The 22,654-nt window shown below is 39.9% G+C and overlaps 3 protein-coding genes across 4 annotated transcripts in view; 2 read left to right on the top strand and 1 right to left on the bottom strand.

The window, feature by feature from the left end:
- The first annotated feature begins 2,337 nt into the window (after positions 1–2,337).
- plgrkt (plasminogen receptor, C-terminal lysine transmembrane protein) lies at positions 2,338–15,190 on the top strand. Of its 2 annotated transcripts, XM_037116270.1 has the most exons (6): positions 2,339–2,663; positions 3,052–3,145; positions 12,330–12,460; positions 12,995–13,104; positions 13,395–13,525; positions 13,875–15,190. In XM_037116270.1, exons 2-5 carry the CDS (start codon positions 3,065–3,067, stop codon positions 13,520–13,522), a joined length of 450 nt encoding a protein of 149 aa, XP_036972165.1. In that variant the 5' UTR covers positions 2,339–2,663; positions 3,052–3,064; the 3' UTR covers positions 13,523–13,525; positions 13,875–15,190. The 2 variants fall into 2 exon arrangements, with proteins under 2 accessions (XP_036972166.1, XP_036972165.1); XM_037116271.1 differs by having other exon boundaries at positions 2,338–2,735; positions 13,395–15,190.
- Positions 15,191–15,337: 147 nt separating this feature from the next.
- rln1 (relaxin 1) lies at positions 15,338–17,911 on the top strand. Its single transcript, XM_037116269.1, has 2 exons — positions 15,338–15,965; positions 16,416–17,911. Exons 1-2 carry the CDS (start codon positions 15,770–15,772, stop codon positions 16,736–16,738), a joined length of 519 nt encoding a protein of 172 aa, XP_036972164.1. The 5' UTR covers positions 15,338–15,769; the 3' UTR covers positions 16,739–17,911.
- Positions 17,730–22,654, bottom strand: part of jak2a (Janus kinase 2a) — a 31,449-nt gene continuing 26,524 nt past the window's right edge. The window contains exons 20-24 of the mRNA XM_037116263.1: positions 22,251–22,375; positions 21,622–21,794; positions 21,137–21,254; positions 20,727–20,840; positions 17,730–20,424 (exon numbers count right to left, since the gene is read on the bottom strand). Of these exons, the coding sequence (XP_036972158.1) occupies positions 20,317–20,424; positions 20,727–20,840; positions 21,137–21,254; positions 21,622–21,794; positions 22,251–22,375 (638 nt within the window). The 3' untranslated portion in view covers positions 17,730–20,316. The remainder of the gene's footprint in view (positions 20,425–20,726; positions 20,841–21,136; positions 21,255–21,621; positions 21,795–22,250; positions 22,376–22,654) is intronic.

Genomic DNA, 22,654 nt, shown 5'->3' with positions numbered 1-22,654 from the left:
TGAAAGGTGGCAGGGTCGGCCACATATAAACAAGGTTAAACAGTATGAAATTGTGTCGTCCTTTAAGATCAGTTCATGTATTCACTTTATCTGGTCATTAAAACAAAGAATGATTTTTTTGAATCTGTGAAGACATTTCGCTTCTTTTTTAAATTTCTCCCACAAAACTACAAAGCGCACCTTTGGATGTGTTCCAAAACAGGTACTGGTTACCTGTTAAGATATGCAGTCAGTACCATATCTCAAGAATCACATTGTTAAAGTAATGTAACTTGATTACTTTTTGACTATCTCAATACCAAAACTTGCGTAAATTTACCTGGTTTCTCTCCGCCACTGAAAGGCTGAGGGACAGGGGTAGAAACAGTGCAAAGGGCAGTTCTCATAAGGCATTTCCCCCAAACATACTCCATTAGAGTGGCACTTTTATTTACCATAGGGGCATCATAGTTGGCACAGTGGTTTTGGTTCCACCTGCCACTACAAACACTACTTCTACAATAGAACAGTAAGTACACTGGAATTTTCAGTCAGCGTTTACTTGTTTAAGTGTTTTCAAGAAAAATCCAATCCAGACAACAACAAAAGAGAGTCATGTCAACACGTCATTAGGGAAACCTGGAAGTTTGACTGGGAGATATTCTGATGTAAAACAGTTTCCGTCACCAAGCTGCCAGGTGGAAGTCCCCCATACAAGAGGCGGATATGCATCCAATACGCTACAGAGAGACACTTTGTGTGAATTTCCATCAGTTCGCTTGTATGTTGTACATGTTAGGACACGACTTGTTAAGCAAGAATAATTTCCATGTCTGATCATATCACTGCTGTGAGGCCAATGTTTAACTTCTACATTATCTTTTGGAAACCCCTTAAAAACCTCAAATTACAATGGACTTTCTGACCCATCTTGCTCAAAAGTTAACCAATTTAAGTCAATGCAGGTAACCATTGTGACATGTATCTTGTGTAAACACATTTTTGCTGTCAGCACCGGCACTGGTTTTTGACATGTGTGGTTTCAAAGACAGTACCAAAACATTCAGGTTGTGGTGTGTGACCACAGGGGTGTAACCAGGGTATAACAAATACTGAGAGCAGACATACAGTGTGGCAAGTTTCAGGTGGTTTTTTTGTTTTCAATTTTTTACCTTTAGTGTGTATGAATGTACATGCTGTGATTATGGCTCACACTTTAATTATATAAAAAATGAAAATATGTATTCCTTTCCTAAATTAACATTTATGTTTAAAATGGATAAAGAAAATTTTTTTGTGTGTGTGAACTCATCCTTTAACAAGCAGTTGTTGCATGACTTGAGAATGTGGAAGATAAGGTTTTAGATAAGATAAGATTTTATCAGTCCATGAAGGTGAAATTTGGCCAGGAATCCCCTCCGCCCAATGCTGCATTGATGCGTTTATGCATTAATGAAAAGAGATAGCTTGGATTGATATGGTGTACTGCAGCATGCATGAAGATTTTCATTTTGAATCAGTGAGAACTTGACAAAAAGAAGCTTGGGAAGCTATCTGATAACTCTCCCACAAAGTTGATGTTGTATTTAGAGTATGCAAAGTCCATCAAACCATCCATTATCTACCATATACCAACGTGTCCTGTGCAGAGTGCCGGAGCCTGTTCCAGGTCACATTTACACAGTTGAGCAGGCTTTGTAATTTCGTGTCCTTTTTTTTTCTTCTAAAAAGGGAAATTAAAAGTAACTTATATAGAGTCACCTGATACTGCAGTTTGGCCTGCAGCATTACAAGTTATTTGAAAGATCTTAAGTCAATGTGGAAAAAACTGAATACTGTCACTCACAATACAATGTTGTTACTCAAAGTGAAGGTTTTATATCAATATTCCGGAGAATTGTTAAATCATGCATACATAAGCTGTGGTTCAGTTATCCTTCAGTCCAATTCATAAAACTTTTTATAACTTCATTTTGTAGAAGCAGCCATGAAACGCCATTTAACAGGTAATATATCCTACTGAAGAGTATAGCATGAAATCAACACTTAAATCCGTGTGCTGTTTTCTTTTGTTCGTGGTCCAAACTTCACACAACCCAGGGATTGGTCTTAATCCAGACTTTGATATCTACATAATTCAAATTCAATACTTACAAATTAATTTTCAGACCTATACATTTGACTCTAAATGCAAGCAAGAACTGTCTGTGTTACAGTATTATTAATATTGACATGGCCCTGGACGTTGCCCAAAAACACCAACAGAGGGAGCCATTTCTCAATTTACAGCAACCAGTCTGAGACAGGCCACACTCCTCTCAACTCAAGTGCTGTGTTATTAACTATATATTTCTCGACCCCACGATTCCACTTACTCCGACCAGAATGAATAAGTGATCTCGTTTGAATCATGAATGTTTTTTGTAACCAGTATTTTACTTTGTAATGTGTCTAGGATTCTCGTTTTATCCTACTTTGAAAGTTTGACCGGAAGTATGGTGTTTACGTATTGCCGTTGGTGACAGCGCTGCAGGACAACAGAGGCGCTGGAAGGAAGTTAGCTGTCTATGAGGCGGTGCACGCACGTCTGTTTTGACAGAGACATGCCCTTGAACCCTCGTTAGTCCTGCTTTTGTGACCTGTATTATTACAATATTTAGCTTACCGTCCGCAAAGCACAATAGGTATGTAAAGCTCTCATTCCTAGCTAGCCAAGCTAACCACTCACTGGAGGTTAAAGTACCGACGCTTATCAGGTGAAGCACTGGCAGCTGTTTCATGGAGGAACATTATCGTTAGCCTAATTAACTATCAGGAAAGCCAAAAGCACACAGCTAATACTGCTATCGGCTAGCAGTAGCAAGGTGTGAGTGTGAGACGGTGTTAGCATGAAGTTTTGTGGCTAACAGAAGCATACAGTATATAGCAAGTAAAACAGCGACAGTGCCAATACACGTTTAAGTGTCTTTACATGGTGTCAATGTAGCTCTATATACTGTGAATATTCGCACATACGCATGTTGTCGTCTGACTGCAGCGTGAGTTTGAATTACTGTAACTTTATTTCAACAGTAACAACGCCACCATGGGGTTTCTACTGTCTAAATCCATGGATGCAAACTTCAAAAAGCAGCAAGAATTCATGCTCCACAATGGACGGCTGCAGGTGAGTAAAGCTGCACCTATTCACTAGTAATTATTATCAACATGGAGAGAAGAAGCTAGTGTTTGCCGTGCAGGTTGTCTTACACATGCAACCTTGTGGTAGCTGCTTGTGTCAGGTGGGCTATGGAATTGAATGTTGCAGCAGGTAATGCTTAAAGGCATTTCTTGATCTGCTGTGACTTTGATCATACCCAGTGCGTGTTGTGTTGAATAAAAGTGTCTGCCAACTGGCTAAATGTAAATGTGCCACTGGCAAGGAAAACGTGTTGTGACAGTCAAAGCTAGATTACACAATGGGAAAAGCAGGCAAAAGCCCCAATGCCCCAAAGGTTCGATTAATTGTGATTTTGTTTGTGAATGTGTGAATTTACACTGCACTACTAACATTACAAACATTTATGACACAGCGAACATGGGGCTGTGTAATGTTACAGGACAATCTATCCCTCTATCAATCGGACGAGTAAACTCAGCCCACATGGATTGGCAGCTGAGAGACAGACTCTGGCCATGATATTCATCTGTCCTATTTATAGGTCTTGTCAGCCTGGCGTCCCTTTTGTCTGAGCAAAGGCTCAAAACCAGGGATACAAGCTTCAGTTTGTACCATTTCCATTTAGAATCCACAGGTTTTTATTGCACACACATTCTAAACAAAGGATTGTCTCTTGTTCTGTTTGGTTTTTTTTTCTTTGCCTTTTCGGTCCAATTTGTTGTGATTTACTCATGCCTGTAAGCTGCTGAGTACCAGATGGGATGTGTGACTGTCATAATACCAATAACATTATCCAACTTCTGCCCAAAAGGTTTGTTGTGTTTTCTGCTCGGTAATTTTATCCTGCTCTCCCAGCTATAAATGCGGCAGATGATGACTAACATTATTCCGTGAAAGCAAAGGTTTGGCAATTGAGTTTCAGAGCGCCCTCATTTGGGTCGTGACAATGACTCACAGCTAAACGTTAGCTGTAGTGGATCTAAATTGTTTCATTGACTGGTAGTTTTCATATTTATAATTCATACTCAAGATCACTTTTGAATACAAATCAATATGACATTTCTCATTTTGCCATTATCTGTCTGGCTGCCTGAATTAAGTGGAGGCCTAAGTGACAATGGGTTGTATTTTATCTTATATTTAGAATTTTGATTAATTTAACCTTTCAGATCTTGCTGAACAAAAACCTCCTCAGCGTTGCTAATGGTCAAACGATATGTTAATGCCTGAAACAGAAAATAATTGTGCTGCTTTTATGTCTTCAACAATGAAATTGTATTTTTACATCCGCAAACTTAATGAGTGAGATTGACCCTAGCAATTTCTGCATATCTGTGACGTAGCAGATGTGTCTTCCCCCTGCATTAGGGTGTCAGAGATGATTGCTTGCCAATGTTTTTTTAGTCACATCACTCACAGTTAATTGATCCTTTCAAAGGTCTCAAAGTCATTGGGCATTGTGTGTGAACTACTGGGTCCAACTTAAACATTACTTGAAAATGTATTTGATGAGGGTGTGTTTGTATGACACATGTCCTTAGGATAAGTGGCAGCTTTGAAATGAAACAAATGACTTTTGCTCTTTTATATTTAAAAATAGGTCTTGACTGTTAATAGTCAGCGTGTGCTTTCCAATCACAGCCACTGAACATAAGGGGCTTTGTGTGTAAATAGATGAGCACAGACGTTCCCACAAAGTTTCTGATTTGATATATATCACCAGGAACATCGTTTTTAAGAACACTAATGATGAGTCAAAATGTTTGCTTGTTTAGCCTTTTTCAAATTTGGCAAGACAACTTTTCAAAAATGGACACAATAAAATATAAGTATAAATGATAAAAACACCACATGTACACACCTGCTCATGATTAAAGCAAAGCCACAGCCACAGTAGGCAGACACAACAAACTGATGATTTGAGATGATATATCGTCTTAGATTTTTGATAACTGTTTTCTGACCAGACTGTTCTGCTTGTATGAATACTTTCCTTCACCAGCTTCGTCATCATATGCCCACATTTACTTCTATATGACTTTAACTTTTGTGATACGTTGTTGTTTGACAACTGCTAAATTAAACAATTTGTAAAGGTGAAAGTAAACATTTGACTTTGATTTTTAACCACTAAAAAGATATTGATGTTAAATCCTGAATGACAGTACTGTTAAACTTTCAGTTGTGTATGCCCAAGGGACCAAGACTCGTATAAAAACATGGTAGTCATAATATCTGTGTGTGTGTGTTGAGCGTTTCCCGCTCTCTTTTTCTGTTATGTCTATTTTTTCCCGTCAGTACATAGAGCGTGATGATTGTGTATCATTTTTCCAAGTATTGTCCCGCCCTGCGTATTCTAGCAGCCTTTAGAAAATGTCAGTGAATTTCCATCTGGTTAGTTTCAGCCCTGCTCTCACTTTGTCACCTTCACAGTGGACTCATCATGGCTCATTTCTTTCTTTCACTTTTTCTTCACTTCTATTTCCAGTCACTGTCATTGTGTCATCTTCCGCTGCTTGTCCAAGCTGGCCCTCTGAATCTTTTTGTCACCACTTTTTATGTTTCCATGAGAATAACTTGATGTTATATGCTGTAAAAGAACGTGTAGGTAAAAGTAAAACTATGTTGATTTGTCATTATGGGAAGCAACATGGATTGGTTTCAAAGCTCACAATCATCTCCTAGAAACTGAGCATGGAAACATACATTTATGCTAATTGAACCAAAACTCAGAGATAATCTGTGCTAGTACTGGAATTTATCAAATGATACCCAATTTGATGTGGCCAAATTGTCTGGCAATGCAAACCCTTCTTTACACATCCAAGATCTCTGATTGTGAGCAGACATTGATTGATTATTATGTTAACAGCATTTGTGTTCACATCTGTGACCTTTGATTTAGTGGCTGTGTGCATAGTTCTGGTTCTGATGAGTTTGTTCCTGTTTGTGACTGTGACTGTGCTAAGTAGCAGATGGAGCAAAAGCCGAGGACTGGCTGTGTGGTGCTTTGACACAAGGGGAGCATTAGGTGGGGTGCAACAGAAAGGGCGTCGAGTTTCCGGATGGTTGAGAGCTTCTGCTGGCAGAGTTTATGATTGGTGTTTATGATTGAAGTGTTCATCAAAACTGAATTACATGTCCATGAGGATTCCCACATATAAACTCATTTCCATGTCAGCTGCATCAGTGTTGATGATGCTGAGGTTGTGCAGGGTAGAGGTCAAATTCTGCAGTTTTTCTCAACATAGTGTTATGAATAATGTTACATTGTCAACTGACCTAAATAGCCTTTATGTGTTTATAGATTTGTTATTGATGCAATAGTGATCAAAAATAATGTTTTATGGCTGTAAACAATACAACCTTGTTTACTGTTTATGCACAGATTAGAATAGTCACATCGAATTCTAATTCAAAGAAGCTTTATTGGTATGAATATCATAACACATTAATACCTAAGCTAGAGATGAAAACAAATAAATAAATGTTTTAATACATTTTATTGATTAAAGGTCCCATATTATGACAAACACTTTTTTCTCTGGTCTCTACATATTTAAACTGGTCCTCCCTGAGCCTACCAACTCCCAAAATGAGGAAAGCAAATGAGTCCTGCATGGTCTCTGCAGCCCACCCACAGGTAAAAGGGCGCTCCTGCAGACTGTTCAGATTCAGCTCCTGTTGTTAAGTAACGACAAGAGAGATTTTCATAGGCCAGCCCCCTCTGCAAGATGAAAGGAGATATCTGAGAGGGAGGCGTCCATCCCCGAGGTGAAGTTCAGTGTGTCCAGCGGTAAGATAGAAGTGTTTTGCAATGTCGTCACTCAGAGTTAGATACGCAAATTGCTTTGTTGTTGGCTGTCAACGTCAGTGCCTATATTCTGTCCCAGCTACAGAACAACAGTGGTTGCGTTTCATTTTTAATGACAACGTGTGAGCCATAGCAATACATCTACCGTAAACATTAGTGCATGCTACCGCTAGCGTAAGCAGCATCCTCTCACTGCGAGGGGCGTGTAGCAGGCAAGGCAGGCGTTGACAGACAGAGCTCATTAGCATTTAAAGGTGCAGGTATAGAAACAGCCTGCTCTCAGTAGTGCTCACTTGAGCGACTTTTAGACAGCTGAAATTCAGGACCACGGTTGAGTTTGGAGCAATACATTTCAAATACAGTGTTGTTGGAGTTCCGACAGCTGTGTGAAACCTACCCAAAGGTTGCAGTAATATACCTTAATCCTGGTTGTCATCCATCATAAAATGATTGATAAGAAACAGATGCAGTAATTAGCTTGCTGTCTAACATTGTTTATGTCCACAATGTCATGTGGTGGAAATCTGATATTCTGACAGCCTTATTCTAGATTCGGAATGTCAGCTGAAAATTCTTTGTGTTTGAACGCATTATGAAAGCAGACTTTTCTCGAGCCAGTTACAGTACTACTAAACCAAGTGGCAAGCCATGAATAATCAGGTTTTGGCTTTTGATTTACCACATTATACTGTTTATACCCAGCTTTTGGCTCCAATTACACAGGTTTCTTTTTAAACTAATGTATATCTCTATTGGAATACTCTACGTTCTCTTGAAAAGACATTTACAAGCAGGTGACTCAAGGGATAAAATAATTTGCAAGGAGAAGAAGTCGGTAGTTTTTAGATTTCCAGTTTATTGAAGTCAAACATGCAGTATCTCTGGTCTACTTCCTGTTTTGTCTCCCAAATGAGAGAAGGGATGACTTCATGAGAGGTGACGGCTCTTTGATCATGTCACAAGAACCCTTTTATGACTGTCAACCTTAACGGTTTGTTGAATGAGTGGGTAATTTCCCTTCGCTGTCCTTGGAAAGGCTTCTAGTTGAAACATAATTAAATTCAGGACTCATTAACAACACCTGCTGCATTTGAGTTCCATGTCACCTTTGTCTGATTTTAATGAGGCATCCTTAAGTTCCCTTTTGTCCACTAATTTAGCTCAGCAGACCCCTCAATTAGGAGAACAAACACTGTTGATTACAGATGCCATTCCTATGACTTCCATTTCTTTGACACATTGCTCCTCCCAGAGTTTATTTTGAGAATGAAACAATCTCACCCCTGATGCTTTAAAAAGTTTGCGGCTTCCTCCTTCGTGGAGAGAGTCGCAGTTGTCGTCAGCTTGGTTGCAGGAAGGGTTTCCAAAAGGTAGTTCAGTTTCATGACAGATAAAAAGAAGTAAAAAATTACGCAGAAACTCCTCAAATGTACACAGAATTTCATACCTATGTTCCGAGATAATGATTTGGTAATGACTATCGATGGATTTTCTTTCATGTTATCTCCTTAAATGTGTTTAAAGGGATTTTTCAAAGTTGCAAGGCAACATTTTTTCTGTTCAGTACAAAAACATGGTAGGGCTTAAACTAGACCATATTGTTGTTATTTATTTATTGGACAATTGTGTTGATTAATGATTATATTTTTTGTCATTAATGATTGTCCTTCAATCTTGGTCCTTGGGGATCCCTGCCCCTATGTTGTAGATGTCTCCCTGCCCCAACACACCAGAATTAAATGAATGGGTCGTTATCAGGCTTCAGAAGAGCTTAATGAGGAGCTGAAATGAAACAAAAAATCCCCAGAGCATGTGATGACATCTTTAAACTGTTTCTTTTGTCCAGTAAATATTCAAATAAAGACAAAAAGATAATGAATATCAATAAGATTACTTTTATCTGATCTTAGTAACAAGTGTGAATTGTTATAGAATACATCTTTTTTATTTTTAGTAGTTGGAGCTTGAACTAAATTACCACTTAACTCTGCATGTGGGTGCTTCACCCTGCACCCTTATTCGCTCCATCTCCACCCCCTCAGTAGAGGAGCAGACCCACAGGGTCTGACACAATATTCAGTTCAGTTTCTACCCATATCAGGTTAATTAAAACACCTATGCAGTGGTGGTGTGTGACTAGTATGAGTCTATAATGTTCACAAATGTTATTGAGTCACTCAATAATCAACAGCATCCTTAAGACCATACCATATAAGATTTAAAGGTTGATTACACTTCGTTTATGTAAGTGCCTATAATGCACTTCTACCAGGCAGTGACGTCTGAGCCCAGTGATTACCACTTAACCCCTCCTGAGCTCATTAATTTTTACACCTTTCCTTCTCTCCTTTTACTGATGTCTGTTTGTAGCCAAGTATTTCATTCAGCAAATCACCCCTACTTAATATTCTTCCCATGGTCACAACAGGAGTCAAAATGACGATTGATTTTTTAATTGAGTATTTGATTAATACCACTCACACATACGTAGAAATTTCGATTGCAAAATGGTTTATCGCACAATTAAAGAGTGAGACATTATAAATACTTTTGTTTACTTTTCACTGAAGTTGTCTTCATGGTCTTCATATATGTTTTAAAGATTTATCCACGTTATGTTTAGTCACCTTTTTCAATTTTCTTCCTATTGTCTTGGTGTTTCCCCGACGTTATTATGGCAGGCAACCAGATGAAAACTTTGAAAGCAATAATGGCAGGCCCTGGATTTGAAACATTGTGCTTGAGTCCATTTTCACTCCTGTCAATGAACAGCAGTTTACTGGAGAAGAATTTTCATGCCTACTGTCAGGCCCTTATTTATCCTGTTTGACCAGTTAAACACATTCAGTTCTGGGAATTGGTCAGTATAAAGCCGACTCCCTAATAAAACATGTTAAATGAGTTATAACTTCTTCACTGAAATAGTCACATCCTCCTCTGTTCTGTCCTAATGTATGTTTTCTCTAGTTTTCTCTAGTTCTAGTTTCTCTAGTTTTTTTTAGACACTGACTGGCTCAAACAGTAGCCCCCCCCCCAATGTTCAACCGGTAACGCACATAATACAGAACTGTGGAGCGTTGACATGTTGTAATTTATGTCACCCACTCCACGTCATCAGCTCTCTTGAATGGCACTGTGGTCATTTTTTTTTTTCCCAATCTTTGCATCATAAGCGTGTTGGTGTCACTTTCCTATGAAGCTCATCTCTGACACGTTCCCTTTTAGAGAATAAAGGCTCTTTAAATGTGAATGTCACTCAGCCATGTCGGTGACGATTGTTATGCAGAAAGCACATACTTCTGTGTATAAAAATGTGAGTGAGTGTCAAACAGGAAATGGCAGACAAAAGATTGATCTGACTGAGGTTTGCCAGCATGGACTGGCTGTCTCCTGTTCCTTTGACCCTGTCTTTCTCCCTCTGACTGTTGAGCTTTCGCACTGCTTTCACATCCATATGAGATAATACATTTTATTTCTCTTGTTGTCACTTTGATTGCATAAAGCGGAGCAGATTTTACCCTCAGGATATTTCCCTTGTTTAGTATTGCTTTAATTTCTTCTGCAATGCACACGTTCAGCATGTCCTTCAAAATGTTTGTGGGACAGAATGCTTCAAATGCATAACAAAAACATGTTGTCCATTTAATTGGCTCTTAGCAAACGGTGACCATGATGTGTACTGACTGGGATATTTTACAGTTCAAAATTAAACTTGTAAGTGAACTCTGGTGGTCAAGAAGTTGTCATTTCTAAACTAGTGTTGTCCCAATACTGGAAGTTCAACTTCATTACAGTCCCTTGAAAAATATTCAGATTCAATACTATTTTTAATATTATAGAGGAAAAATTGACACAACATTGATGGCATAAAACATTAGTGGTTTTTTTTTTTTTTTAGATAAACGTAACAAGGCTGAAACATGACAACGAGATATGAATTGTATATTTTTAGCGAGCAGCAGAGAACAGTTGAATGACTGCAGGAAACTTTCAACATCACGTTTCAAAACACTCCTGTTTTTCTATTTAGACTAAAGAAGCAAAATGGAAGACGTCTTGTTGAAAACATTCAAAAAATAACTGAAGGTTTCAACAGAATGTTTAGAAATAACAGTTTTGACTTTGTGATGTCTATGTTGTGTGTTGCAGAGATACAGTGGCAAGAAAAAGTATGTGAAGCTTTTGGAATTTCATGGTTTTCTGACACTTTGGGACTGGTGCTACTCTACCAAGAAGTGAGTGCCCACTCAAAATGGCACCAAGAGCACAACGAAGACTCATCAGATGGAACTGGCTAACATCTCTCTCTGTTCATGAGTCTACAATACGTAAAACATTGAACTAGCAGGGTATCTACAGCAGGACACCACGATGGAAACCACTGCTTACTAAAAAGAACATTGCTGCACGCCTGAAGTTTTCAAAAGAGCACACTGACACTCCATAGCAGTACTGGCAAAATGTTTTGTGGACTGATGAAACTAAGACTGAGCTATTTGGAAAAAACACGCAGCACTACATCTGGCGTAAAAAGGGCACGGCATATCATCATGAAACCATCATCCCAACCATAAGTGTGGTGGAGGAAACATCATGATTTGGGCCTGGAGCGGCCAAGTGAGAGCCCAGAACTCAACCCAGTAGAGATGCTATGGACTGACTTGAAGAAGGCCATACACATGAGATGTCCAAATAATAAGACAGAGCTAAAGCAATTCTGCCAGGAAGAATGGGCTAAAATTCCTCCTCGACGATGTGCAGGTCTGATCTACAGCTACAGGAAGCTCCTGGTTGACGTTATTACTGCCAGTTCTAAGGGTTCACTTACTTTATCCTCTGCCATTTTGAATGTTGAATTAGTGTGTTTAATAAAGACATGAAAGATCAAAATGCTTTTGTGTTATTATTTTAGACACATTATTTTTGTCAATACCCTTGACTTAGATGAACATCACATCACATTTTATGACAGATTTATTCAGAAAACAATGAAATTACAAAAGGTTTACATACTTTTTCTTGACACTGTATCTACTTTAGTTAGCATGCTAACCAGCTAGCCCTGGTCAAAAGCTCCTGTTCTAGAAATGTAAAGGCTAACACTCCCCTTGATGCTCCGAGCTCCCAGTCTGGACCGCTAGCTGCACAACTAGCTGAGCTAACTCGCTGACAGTAGCTACAGTTCGCAGCAGTTATCGGTTACTTTGGCGTAGTAACTCTAACCCTATTGACAACACTACCTCGAACATATAGTTGCCATTTGTGGCACTGAAAATGTTTTGTTGCTTACCTGCCAACATAGTATCAGAGATATCAGTCATGCTCATGTATTTCATGTATTTTGGTGTGTGTGTGTGTGTGTGTGTGCGCGTGCAGATGGAGCGCCAGATCCTGATGCAGAACCAGATGAGAGAGAGACAGATGGCCATGCAGATCGCCTGGTCCAGAGAGTTTGTCAAATACTTTGGCACCTTCTTTACACTGGCCTCTGTGGGACTCACAGTCGGGTGAGTTTTTTGTGCAGATGTTCAGAGGTCGGCTCAGAGGTCTTTTGTTCAACATACTACAAGCTTCATCCAGAGATGATCCACACACACACACACACACACATAAACACACACACAGCAATAATGTGCAGTGAGGGAACAGACTCTATCAGCCTGTAAAGTGTGATCCTCACTGAACTGAATCTTCACAGCTGTCGTATTAGTCCAGTGGCCTTTACTAGTGCAGCTCCGTGTATGATGCTTTGTAAGTGTTCACAGGTGGCGCTACAGCAACGTGACACACTTAAAATGGCTGTAACTCAGTGGTCATGAGCCTGACTCACTTGAATTTATTAATCTGTATTCCCAGAACCGAGGGACACAAGTCGTGTGTAATTTAATGAACGACACACATTGACATTTCTGTAATTTAATATAAATGTGCGACCTAAATGGGAATATGAGCTCTCTGAATGCTTCAAGTTATCTTTTATCACTAATTGACAGGGGGAAATATTGAACTTTCCTTCTCTTTTTTTCTGTACATTTCTGCAGTGCCATGAAAAGAAAGAAACCATCCCTATTGGCTCCCATCGTGCCACTCGGCTTCATATTAGCCTTCCAGATGGACAGCGCCTACGGAACACTTATTTATCGTATGAGAGGTGAGAGCTAAAACAGTAGCTTCATTTTGTTTCCTTCACTTTAAAGTTTTGCCTACAGTGTACATTTTGTTTTTGAAGTGTGTCCACACTTTTGAATCGTAATTCGGAGGAGTAGACAAGGATGCAAACGACGCTTCAAGAGACCTCCGTCATTACATTTTAGCCAAATTTTCGTCAACATTTATGAAGGAATTATCCAAAGTTGAAGAAAGAAAAATGCCTGTGACAAAGGAAAAGTGGCCATAATACAAACAAATGAAGCATTGTTTTGTTTCACTTTGTACTTTTAGGAGAGGCTGAGAGTATCATGGAGTCTGAACATGACCGTCTGGACCTGCCTCAGGGGACTCCGTCGTTCGAAAGCATAGAAAAGGCTCGGCGCGCTAGAAGCAGCCTCAGCTCCTTCTTGGAGAAATAATGGGTTGGTTGATTTGTTACAAAATGATAATCGTCCGGTCGATGCATTCACCCGCCATGCTTTTGCTTTAAACTGCCTTTTTGACACTATCGAGTCTATCGTTTGCACTAATTATCATATATTGTGGACATCGAGTCAAACAGTCTAAATTTTGATGAATATATGAATAATGTTGTTTTTTGCTGTAATTGCTATTAAAAAGTCCATCAGTGGCCAAACGCTTCAGCTCTGAACCACTGACTGATGCAGAATACAAATCAAAATACCTAAACCCAAATTACCTTTGCCAAATAAGTTCACACAATACTGATTAAGCCTACTACCACCAGACAAATGCATTTGTATTTTTCAGTAAACTCAAGTTTTTGTATCTGCGTGGCGTGCCAGTACCTGCAGCGACAGCAGAAGTTGCAGCAAACAGCAGAAAAGCGGAACTGATGTCGTCACAAGCACGTTGACAGTATTTGTGTAGTTACTCTCAGTGCCAGAAGGGGGAGACAGAAGCTCTGCGCAGCAGGTTTAAGTCAGTCAGATGTTTTCGATATTTTAATTTAACTTAAAAATTTGCATCAGTTACATTCAGCCATTGCAACATAATAATCAGCTGTGTCTTTGTATACTGCATACTCAATCTATATGGTACATATTTGTCATAGAACACTGTTTTACAGTATGCTTAAATTGTTAATTTGTAGTTTTTGGTAAAATGTGCCACTTGCCCTACAGGAAATAATAAATGATAGATGCTGGGTGTCAGTCAAACTGCAACTTTAGAAAGCTACTGCAAATTAAAGTTCACAAAAGATAATCAATTGTATTTTAAAATGTTGTTTTATTTTTTTGAAAGATTTGTTGGCGCAGTTTCACTACCAGCTGTGCACAGCTTCATGTCCTGTGTAGGTTGAACACTCAAAAAATGTTGTTTGCATGCTGTCTGGTTTGAGTATTGTTTAAAATGTTTTACAGTCTGAACAAACAATACACTAAAATAGTAATCATGATATTAACAATGTGTTCATCAAAACAAAGAACAAAGAACTTCACAGAGTGAGAGAAAAAAAACATTGACTAAAATTTATAATCAAAGCAATAAATGAGAAAATAAAGTAGCTTGGACAGTATTTGTGGTATTGATGTAGGACAGGGTGTGTGTCTCAACTAGTTGAGTTATACTTCACTTAAAGCTGCATGAAGTGATTTCTGATCTCTAGGGGGCAACAAAAAAAACTTCTAAACACACTCACAGTAACATAAGACTTGAGAAGTCTGAGCTTATCGAGGCCGTAAGCTAATGTGTTACCAAACACTTGCCTACTTGCAAATCAGACACAAAACAACACAAACAATCGACATGTGTATATTTACTCGCCATTTGACATGAACAAACACAATATTCACCTGTTTCTCAGCTCTAGTTTGGTTTGGCAATAGGCACAATAGGTCATTTCCGTTAATTTTTCCACGGTCTAATTTCAGTGTTAAGGATCTTAACACCAAAGTTACAGTTAGCACTGATGTACCCATGACTTTTATTTATATTGTCAGAGGCTGTCAAATATTACAAGGTGCTGATATTTATGCAAAATGTATTTACCATCATTTTAACTCATGTTTGACATTAAGAAAAACTATATTTATACATCCAATAAAAAAGAAACATGGCAAAGACTTCCTCTTCTCCAGTCTTTTGTGACAAAGCACCAAAGCCAACAGCAAACAAACACCAAACCACCCGCTTCTTCCCTAAACCACTTGCACATTTAAATTTCTTCCTAGAGAAGTGTAAAAGACGTCATACATGCCCGCGTGTAATTTGTCTCAAAATCATCACATCCAACTGTTGAATGAGTAACGTGTACACTCACACTCGACAATAAGAACGTTCCCCTAACATTATTACAATAAAGAAATAACTCCAAGTACGTCATCGTCATCAATCTAAGTGACGTGCGTGTGAGAGGGAGAGAGGAGGGAGTGGGAGGGTTGGGGTTGAACACATAAGTTAGGACAAGGACTACAGCGGAGGAGGAGAGGAGGAAACCAACGTCTGCTCTGCAACACAAGACAGACGAACAGAAGCAGATTTTACAACTTGAGCAGCACCAGAACTCTCCCAGCAGACGTCCAGGAAACCAGGATTTGAAGCGGCGATCAGACCTGAGGTGGAGCTCAGTTGACCCCTCTGTGCAGCGCCAAAAAAAGCAAAAAAACCCCACAGCTGTCAGGTTCAGGACAAGTGGGAGAAAAATGCTCTGGAGGGTGACCCTCGCCGTGGCCGCGGTGTGTGTCGGGGGCATGTGCAGCCGCGTGCAGGCTGACCTGATGAGCAAACTGATCCTACCGAGGGACTACGGTGTGAAACTGTGCGGGAGAGAGTTCATCAGGGCGGTCATTTTCACCTGCGGCGGCTCGCGGTGGAGACGATCCACGGACGGGGACCTGGGTGAGTCGTTGCACTTTGACTCATTGCGCGATCTGTCGAGCAAAAATCTATTTATCGACTTGTTGTAAAAATCTTTCTTGTGTGTTGAAACGCATCCATTAGTTTTGACGTAGCCAAGGTGTTGTCTGAGAAATTTATTTTTTTCAGTACGACTAAAGATGATTGAAGAGAAGGAGGCAGGAGCTGTAACTGATTGCTTTCTTCATGAGTACTTCTCATGTTAAATGGTGATTCGTTAGACTTGAGAAGGTTTTTCAATCAGGGGACAACTCCTGTCATGTTTCAGCACCATGGTCAGCTCATGTTCGGAGATAATTGGGCATACTATGAAAAGCTTTTAGAGAACAATTACCCCAATTCCTGTGTTGTTAATCTTCCAAAAAGCACATTTGTTAACACTTCCTGTAGGAGTTAGCGTGCAATGTTACATTCATCTCCTCCTGTCCTCAGATGCCTTCCAGTGGCGTTCTCTCAGTGATGTTGCAGTGGAGGACAACAACCACCACTCCTGGCAACCCGGCGCAGAGCTCCCAGACCCTTCTCCTCTCCGTCTCGCCTCCTCTTACTCCCTGGCAGACCTCCTCGCCGTTATCAGGCAGGAGCAGTCGCTGGGCGACCCGGCCCTGCAGGAGGCGTCTCAGCCGTCCTCGGTTTTGGGGGAGCGAGATGACTGGCCCGTACCGAGGAAAGAGAAGAGGAACTTTTCTCTGGGTGTTGCAGGGAAGTGCTGCAACCAGGGCTGTACCAAAAATGATATCGGACAGTTGTGCTGAGGCGGGGGAGGAGGAGGGGGAGGAGGAGGGATGGGTGAGGGCGGACGGGTCTTGATGTGAAGATGGTGTGATTAATGGACAGTTGATGGAAAGATGTAGGAGGAGTTCACATCTGCTGTTTAATAGGCTTCAGTTAGCTTTTCCCAGTCGTCGCCTCATTACCAGAGAATATATGAAAGCATCGTCATATTTTCTTTTACCCTGCTCTCTTGTTTGATATGTTTTGTTTGAAATAAGCTCATGTACTCAATGTCGCTCCTTTCAACATCACTGAGAATAAATTTTAAATACTGTGTTAATATGAAACATCGAGCGGCGTCATAAATTCATTCACAAGGCACCCGTTCACATCTGTGGAGCAATAAGCAGCCGCCGCGTCCTCGCCTGCAGACCGTCCACCTGAACCAGGTTCATTCATACCAGCACCAGCCAATATCGCACATTAACGTCATTTAGGCTGCTGTGAAGTTATTGCCGCTCTCTGTTCACAACATTACAACACCCTGAGGACAACACTGTGCAACATCTTTTTTAACCCATTCCGACTCAGCGTAAACATACATTTAACCTCCTGCACAAAACCCCTACCATACCATTTTTTTTTTTTTTTTTTTTTAGACCTGCAGCCACAAGCCGATGAATCAGTAAGTCTAAGAAAAATCTGATAGCTGAATCAATTTTTTGTTTTAGTCATTTGTTAAGCAAAATTGTCAAACATTAGCTGCTTAAACGTGAAGATTTGCTGCTTCTCTGCTGTTATCTATGATAGTTAATAACAAGTCTTCAGTTTTTAGACTGTTGGTCGGACAAAAGAAGCAATTTAAAGGTGTGACTTTGGGCTCTGGGAAACCTTTACAATCAAAAATAAGTGGCAGAGTCAATAAAAAAAATGGATTGTTAGTTGCAGTATTAGTGTTATGTGCAAAGTTGTTCAGAGCTATTTACGTTAAACCACAATCAGATTAAAAAAAAAAAAACTACAATCTGAACATCCAAATTAAAACACTTTGTTTTAATAAAAGTATATACACACAGAACAGATCACATATCTGTCTTTTTCAATATTTACATCTGTTTACACATGAATGTATAAAATGTAGCTGCATGGTAACATCTGAGGACAAGACGAGACTTAATGTACTTTGTGCCAAACCAAAAAAAAAAAAAAAAAAATGACCAGAAAAGAAAAAAAACAATTTAATCTGCTTTAGTATCCTCTTTTTTTCTCCTCTCAGACTCTTTGGATCAGAAGTGATACATATTTTATAAAATAATCATATTTGCCCTCTCACACCACTGCACATAAATCCTAGTAATAGTTGCATGAGTCAGAACAACCCATTAGGGGGCAACATTTTACTCACACATTTTACAGCGCGATAGCAATGTGAGGAAACTGCCACACTGACTCACAGCACGCTTGCCGTTAGACCACAAACCAGATCTTCAGTATAACTACGACCCAGGCATCAAGGCGTGGGAGCATACAAACACTGACACTATGTTTGTAAGTGAGCACAACTTTGCTCTGAGGGGACATCAATCCTCTGACGACTGACATTAAATAGTTTGAAAGAAAGATTTTGTTCCAAATATTCCTCTCTCTTCATGGAGAGCTTTATCTCATCGGTCTCACTTCAATTGCAGACAGTGACCGACCCTGCTCCCTTTAGTCTGTAACATCTGGCACATAAAGTTTGAAACATTCAAATTACAACCCGCGATTCCTTTTGACCGCTGATACATGTGGCCGACAATGCACACAGTAACACAAACACATGTATGTCTTAAAATAAAGATGTTTGCGAAGGTCAAATGAGTTTTAAAACAAAACCAAGCCATTTCCCTTTCTTTGCTTTTTTCCTCCAACTTTTCACAACAGCTACAACAGGCAGATAGCTTTACAAAATAGCAAGAAATCATACTCTATTTACAAAACATATATAGTTTAGTAATTACAAAGACAGGATCATAACTTCCAGAGCTTCTTTCCTTCCAAAACAACGATACTGAATGAGCCCATAATAAGATAAGTAGATGCCCATTAATGAGCAGCTATTGCCGTCTCTTTAATGTATTTTATTATTATTTTTCCCACATTGAATTAAAGGATGTAAACAGATATGAGGGGATCTGTCTGAATACTGACCCTGTGTTGTGTGGAAAGACTGTGAAGTCAAAGCACATGACCACCACTCAAAACTGGGTGCTTCCCCTGCTGCACCATCAAGTCGACTGTAACTGCAGCTATCTGACTCAAAACCACCCTGCAGAGGGTTGTTAGGGTGGGTCCCTTTGTGACAGAAGCAGAGCTGGTGCTTCAAGCCTACAGTGTGCCCTTTATCAGTCTTAAGAATATCGAGCAAATGAAACAAGTTCAGCCACACATGGCCGCTGCGTTGAGGTTCACGTGTGCCATCGGATGGTTAACTCTGTAAGAATCGCATGACATCTTTGGTTAAACGAGCTGCTGCTCATTTCACAACGATAAAAAGTACAAAATCAACTGACTGAGCATTTAAGATCCCCTTCATACATGTACTAAGGCGTGAAAAACATCTGTAACGTGTGTCCGACTTTATTTCAGGAGACAAACAACAATCTTTAACATGGAAGCTAAAGACTAAAAAACTAAAATCCAAAACAATCATTCAGTTCACAAGTTTAACATCCGGACACAAGATGTGTCCTACGTCACTGTCTAGTCCATTCTCAGTGTTCGTGCGATGGAGCCTTCAACTTTCCACACCACACAAATATATGCTGATACTGGACCGGGATGGACCAGACTGTTTGTGTTGTCACAAATAATGCTTTGTATGCTTCAAAATCAGACTTTCAACGAGCACATGGAAAATGAATGTGAAAACAGCCGTCCGGTGTCGAACAGTGAAGCTCCAACATTCAACTGTAGGCACAAGAAGATAAACACAGTTTTGACTGCTGGAGGACTTTTGGAACTCGTGCTGCATTCCAGGCATAGTTTCATTCACTAGTTGAAATTTTCACATACCAGCTTCCGAGCATGACGGAAAAAGTTACCAAAATACTTTGATGTCTCCTTGGTGAGTGTGCACAGGAGAGAACCACCAGTAGTTCAGCCTCATTGCACATGTAAACAAGTACAACAAGCATGTTCTCAGTTGTCTGGGAACGCAACATTATACTGACTTCAGGGCTTAAACATTCAACACGTTACTTAAGTAGAGAAAATCTCTTCTCTGTCTCCAAATTTGTAACACGTGTCCAAATAACAGAATGAAAATAATTCATCCCATTGTGTAATGACCTTAAAGGCTTCAGAAATAATCTTTTGTTTTTTGGAGTCCGAGCCACATGTAGTGTGCTACCTGATTAGATTACGTGTACACTTCCTTTGGCCATAGAAGAAGGGTCAAACCTTTCTTAACCATACTGAGCACCAGCAGAGGGGAAAAAAAGAAACGAGCGTGCTCCAGACTGGCGTCACTGCAACAAACACAGACGTCACAAAGACATTCGCTGTTCTGTTCAGATCTGTGAGGGCCGACTGCCGGGAGTCAGCACCTGTGAGTCAAAGGTTCAGGGATTGATGCTGCTCATCTGTCCATGCTGTCGCGTACAGCCTCCACACTGTGGATTAATGTCTTGAAAGTGGGGCGGAGTCGAGGTTCACTGCTCCAGCACTCTGTCATGATCCTGTGAATCTGAGGGGTGCAGAAGGGGACAATTATTGCATCCTACTCTAACAACAAAGTTCTCTATTCTATTTTCTTAGATAAGCCATTCAGTGATATGACATGGTAGCCGTTTATGTTTAGGGCTAAGAGTAATGTTTTCTTTATTCCCACAGTTTGCTCTTAAGTTTTTATCTTCCTGTTCCATTCCAGCTACTAAAGCAGTCAGTTTATCATTTAGGTAGGTAAACTGGAGTTGGAACATGTTATCTTTTGCGTTAAAACCTCTCCTTGTCAAACAATGTAGTTGCAGTTTGTCTGGAGTTACTGACCTCCTTTGGACAATTTTCAGGAGCAGGCAGCCTGTATCCCTGTTTCAGCAGGTCTATCAGATGGTATACAATCATCTGGCCCTGCTTTTCATTTCCCATCTTGTCCATAAACACCTAGAACAGAAAATAAAAAGTTTTCATTTGGCCTTAATGGACACAGTGCAATGAAACATCTTAAAACTAATGAGAAGTGTTTCCTGTTTCTGAGTGCTCAATCAACTGATTTCTTTAACAACACTACACACTAACAACACCTACAATGATCCCTAATTAGCTTAGTCAGGCAGTTGACAATTAGGAGCAATTTTAAAATTAAATGAAAGCAACTAAGGGTTGAATAGGAAAATTGTGAAGTGACAGAAAAGTAAAATTGTCAACAGTAAGTAAGAAGAAAGAAGAAGTGCCGTTACCGCTGGTGGGCTGCAGTTCTTGTCACTGTAAGTGAAGAGTTCGTAGAGGACGACACCGAAACTCCAAACATCTGATGCCACAGAGAACTTGCTCTCTGTCAGCGACTCTGGAGCATACCTGAAAAATACCAAAACTTTACATACATAGATAGATGGATAGATGGATAGATATAGATATAGATGTAGACTTATGTATCATAACTAATCCTACCTAGTCCTACATTACAAGCAGACCAATATGAAGTATTTAGTAGCATTTAACTTAATCATATTTTTCTTCTTGTATGAATAACATGACTTTACATTTAACGTCTGTATTTACAGATTAGTCACAAAGGGTTACAATACTTGCCACAACAGTCAAAAACATTCAACAGTCAACCTGCAAAAATATGAAAATACCTGCTTGAACATCGAATACGCACATGCAGTGTGTGTGTGTGTGTGTGTGTGTGTGTGTGTGTGTGTGTGTGTGTGCTCCTCACCAAAAGATGGGGCTTTCCCCGGGCTCTCTCACAGTGTAGTACTCTTTGTCCTGCGGCAGCACCTTTGTCAGGCCAAAGTCGCCGATTTTCACCCTCATCTCACTCTCCACCAGAATGTTTCGAGTAGCCAGGTCTCTGTGGATGTAACGCTTGATGGCAAGGTAGTCCATACCCTGATATATGAATATAATTACATACAGAGAGAGAGAGAGAGAAATAATTTATATACAGTATGTGCTCATATATACCAATAATACTGAAAAACATGACCTTATTATATTGTTTATTCAATACACACACGATATGATACTGAACATCAACAACAGCTGTTTTCCTCTAACACATGCTTATTTTTGTCATTTACATATTTTTCCCATTATTTCTCTCACTTAGTGGTTTTGTGATTTCCGATCATCATCATACCACTAGTATAATCTGACCCAGCTGCCCACTCTAAAAATGATTTCAGTGGTGTTAGGGGACAAGAGAATGGGAAAAAATAAAGTTCCCAGGCCAGATATGAACCTTGAACTCCTCATGTTTGAAATGCTAGTTACACTTGACTGCAGCTCCATGAAGAATGATCAAAGTCTGAATCCAAATCTGCGGCACATTCTGCTCTACATTACCTTACAAATCTGTGATGCATAGTGCAGCAGTTTCATGGAATCAAAGTGGTCCTTGTGTTTGATGAGATAATCTCTCAAGCTGCCGTAGGGGAGGTACTCCATTATCAGCCGGAGGTTCCTTCGTCCTGCAGAAACAAAGCGGTTAAGTGCGATACTTAAGGGAGAAAATATGGGCAGCAGAGGCCTCTTAGAAAATCTAGATTAATGCCTTTCATGGTCACGGACATTGACGCCCAAGGCAGCAAATGTGGGAGCTGTAAAGATGTTATCACGTGTAACAAAATCTGCCTGGGTGGTAACATCAAATCAGGGAACAGTTGTAGGCTGAACGAGCTCTGAAGCCCTCCTAGATCTCACTTACGAATCAAAATTAATCTGGACAATCTTTCCCAATCTAAATTTGC

This window comes from Acanthopagrus latus, chromosome 12, assembly GCF_904848185.1.
Source record: "Acanthopagrus latus isolate v.2019 chromosome 12, fAcaLat1.1, whole genome shotgun sequence".
NCBI lineage: Eukaryota > Metazoa > Chordata > Actinopteri > Spariformes > Sparidae > Acanthopagrus > Acanthopagrus latus.
Note: the sequence above shows the minus strand (reverse complement) of the source record. Positions and strands in the feature narration are given on the sequence as shown.

Excerpts from the sequence above, each read along its gene's own strand:
- rln1 (XM_037116269.1), top strand. The coding sequence starts at position 15,770 with ATGCTCTGGAGGGTGACCCTCGCCGTGGCCGCGGTGTGTGTCGGGGGC. Across the intron at positions 15,966-16,415 it reads ATCCACGGACGGGGACCTGG|ATGCCTTCCAGTGGCGTTCT; the intron begins GTGAGTCGTTGC and ends TCCTGTCCTCAG.
- plgrkt (XM_037116271.1), top strand. The coding sequence starts at position 3,065 with ATGGGGTTTCTACTGTCTAAATCCATGGATGCAAACTTCAAAAAGCAG. Across the intron at positions 3,146-12,329 it reads TCCACAATGGACGGCTGCAG|ATGGAGCGCCAGATCCTGAT; the intron begins GTGAGTAAAGCT and ends GTGCGCGTGCAG. Across the intron at positions 13,105-13,394 it reads ACTTATTTATCGTATGAGAG|GAGAGGCTGAGAGTATCATG; the intron begins GTGAGAGCTAAA and ends TTGTACTTTTAG.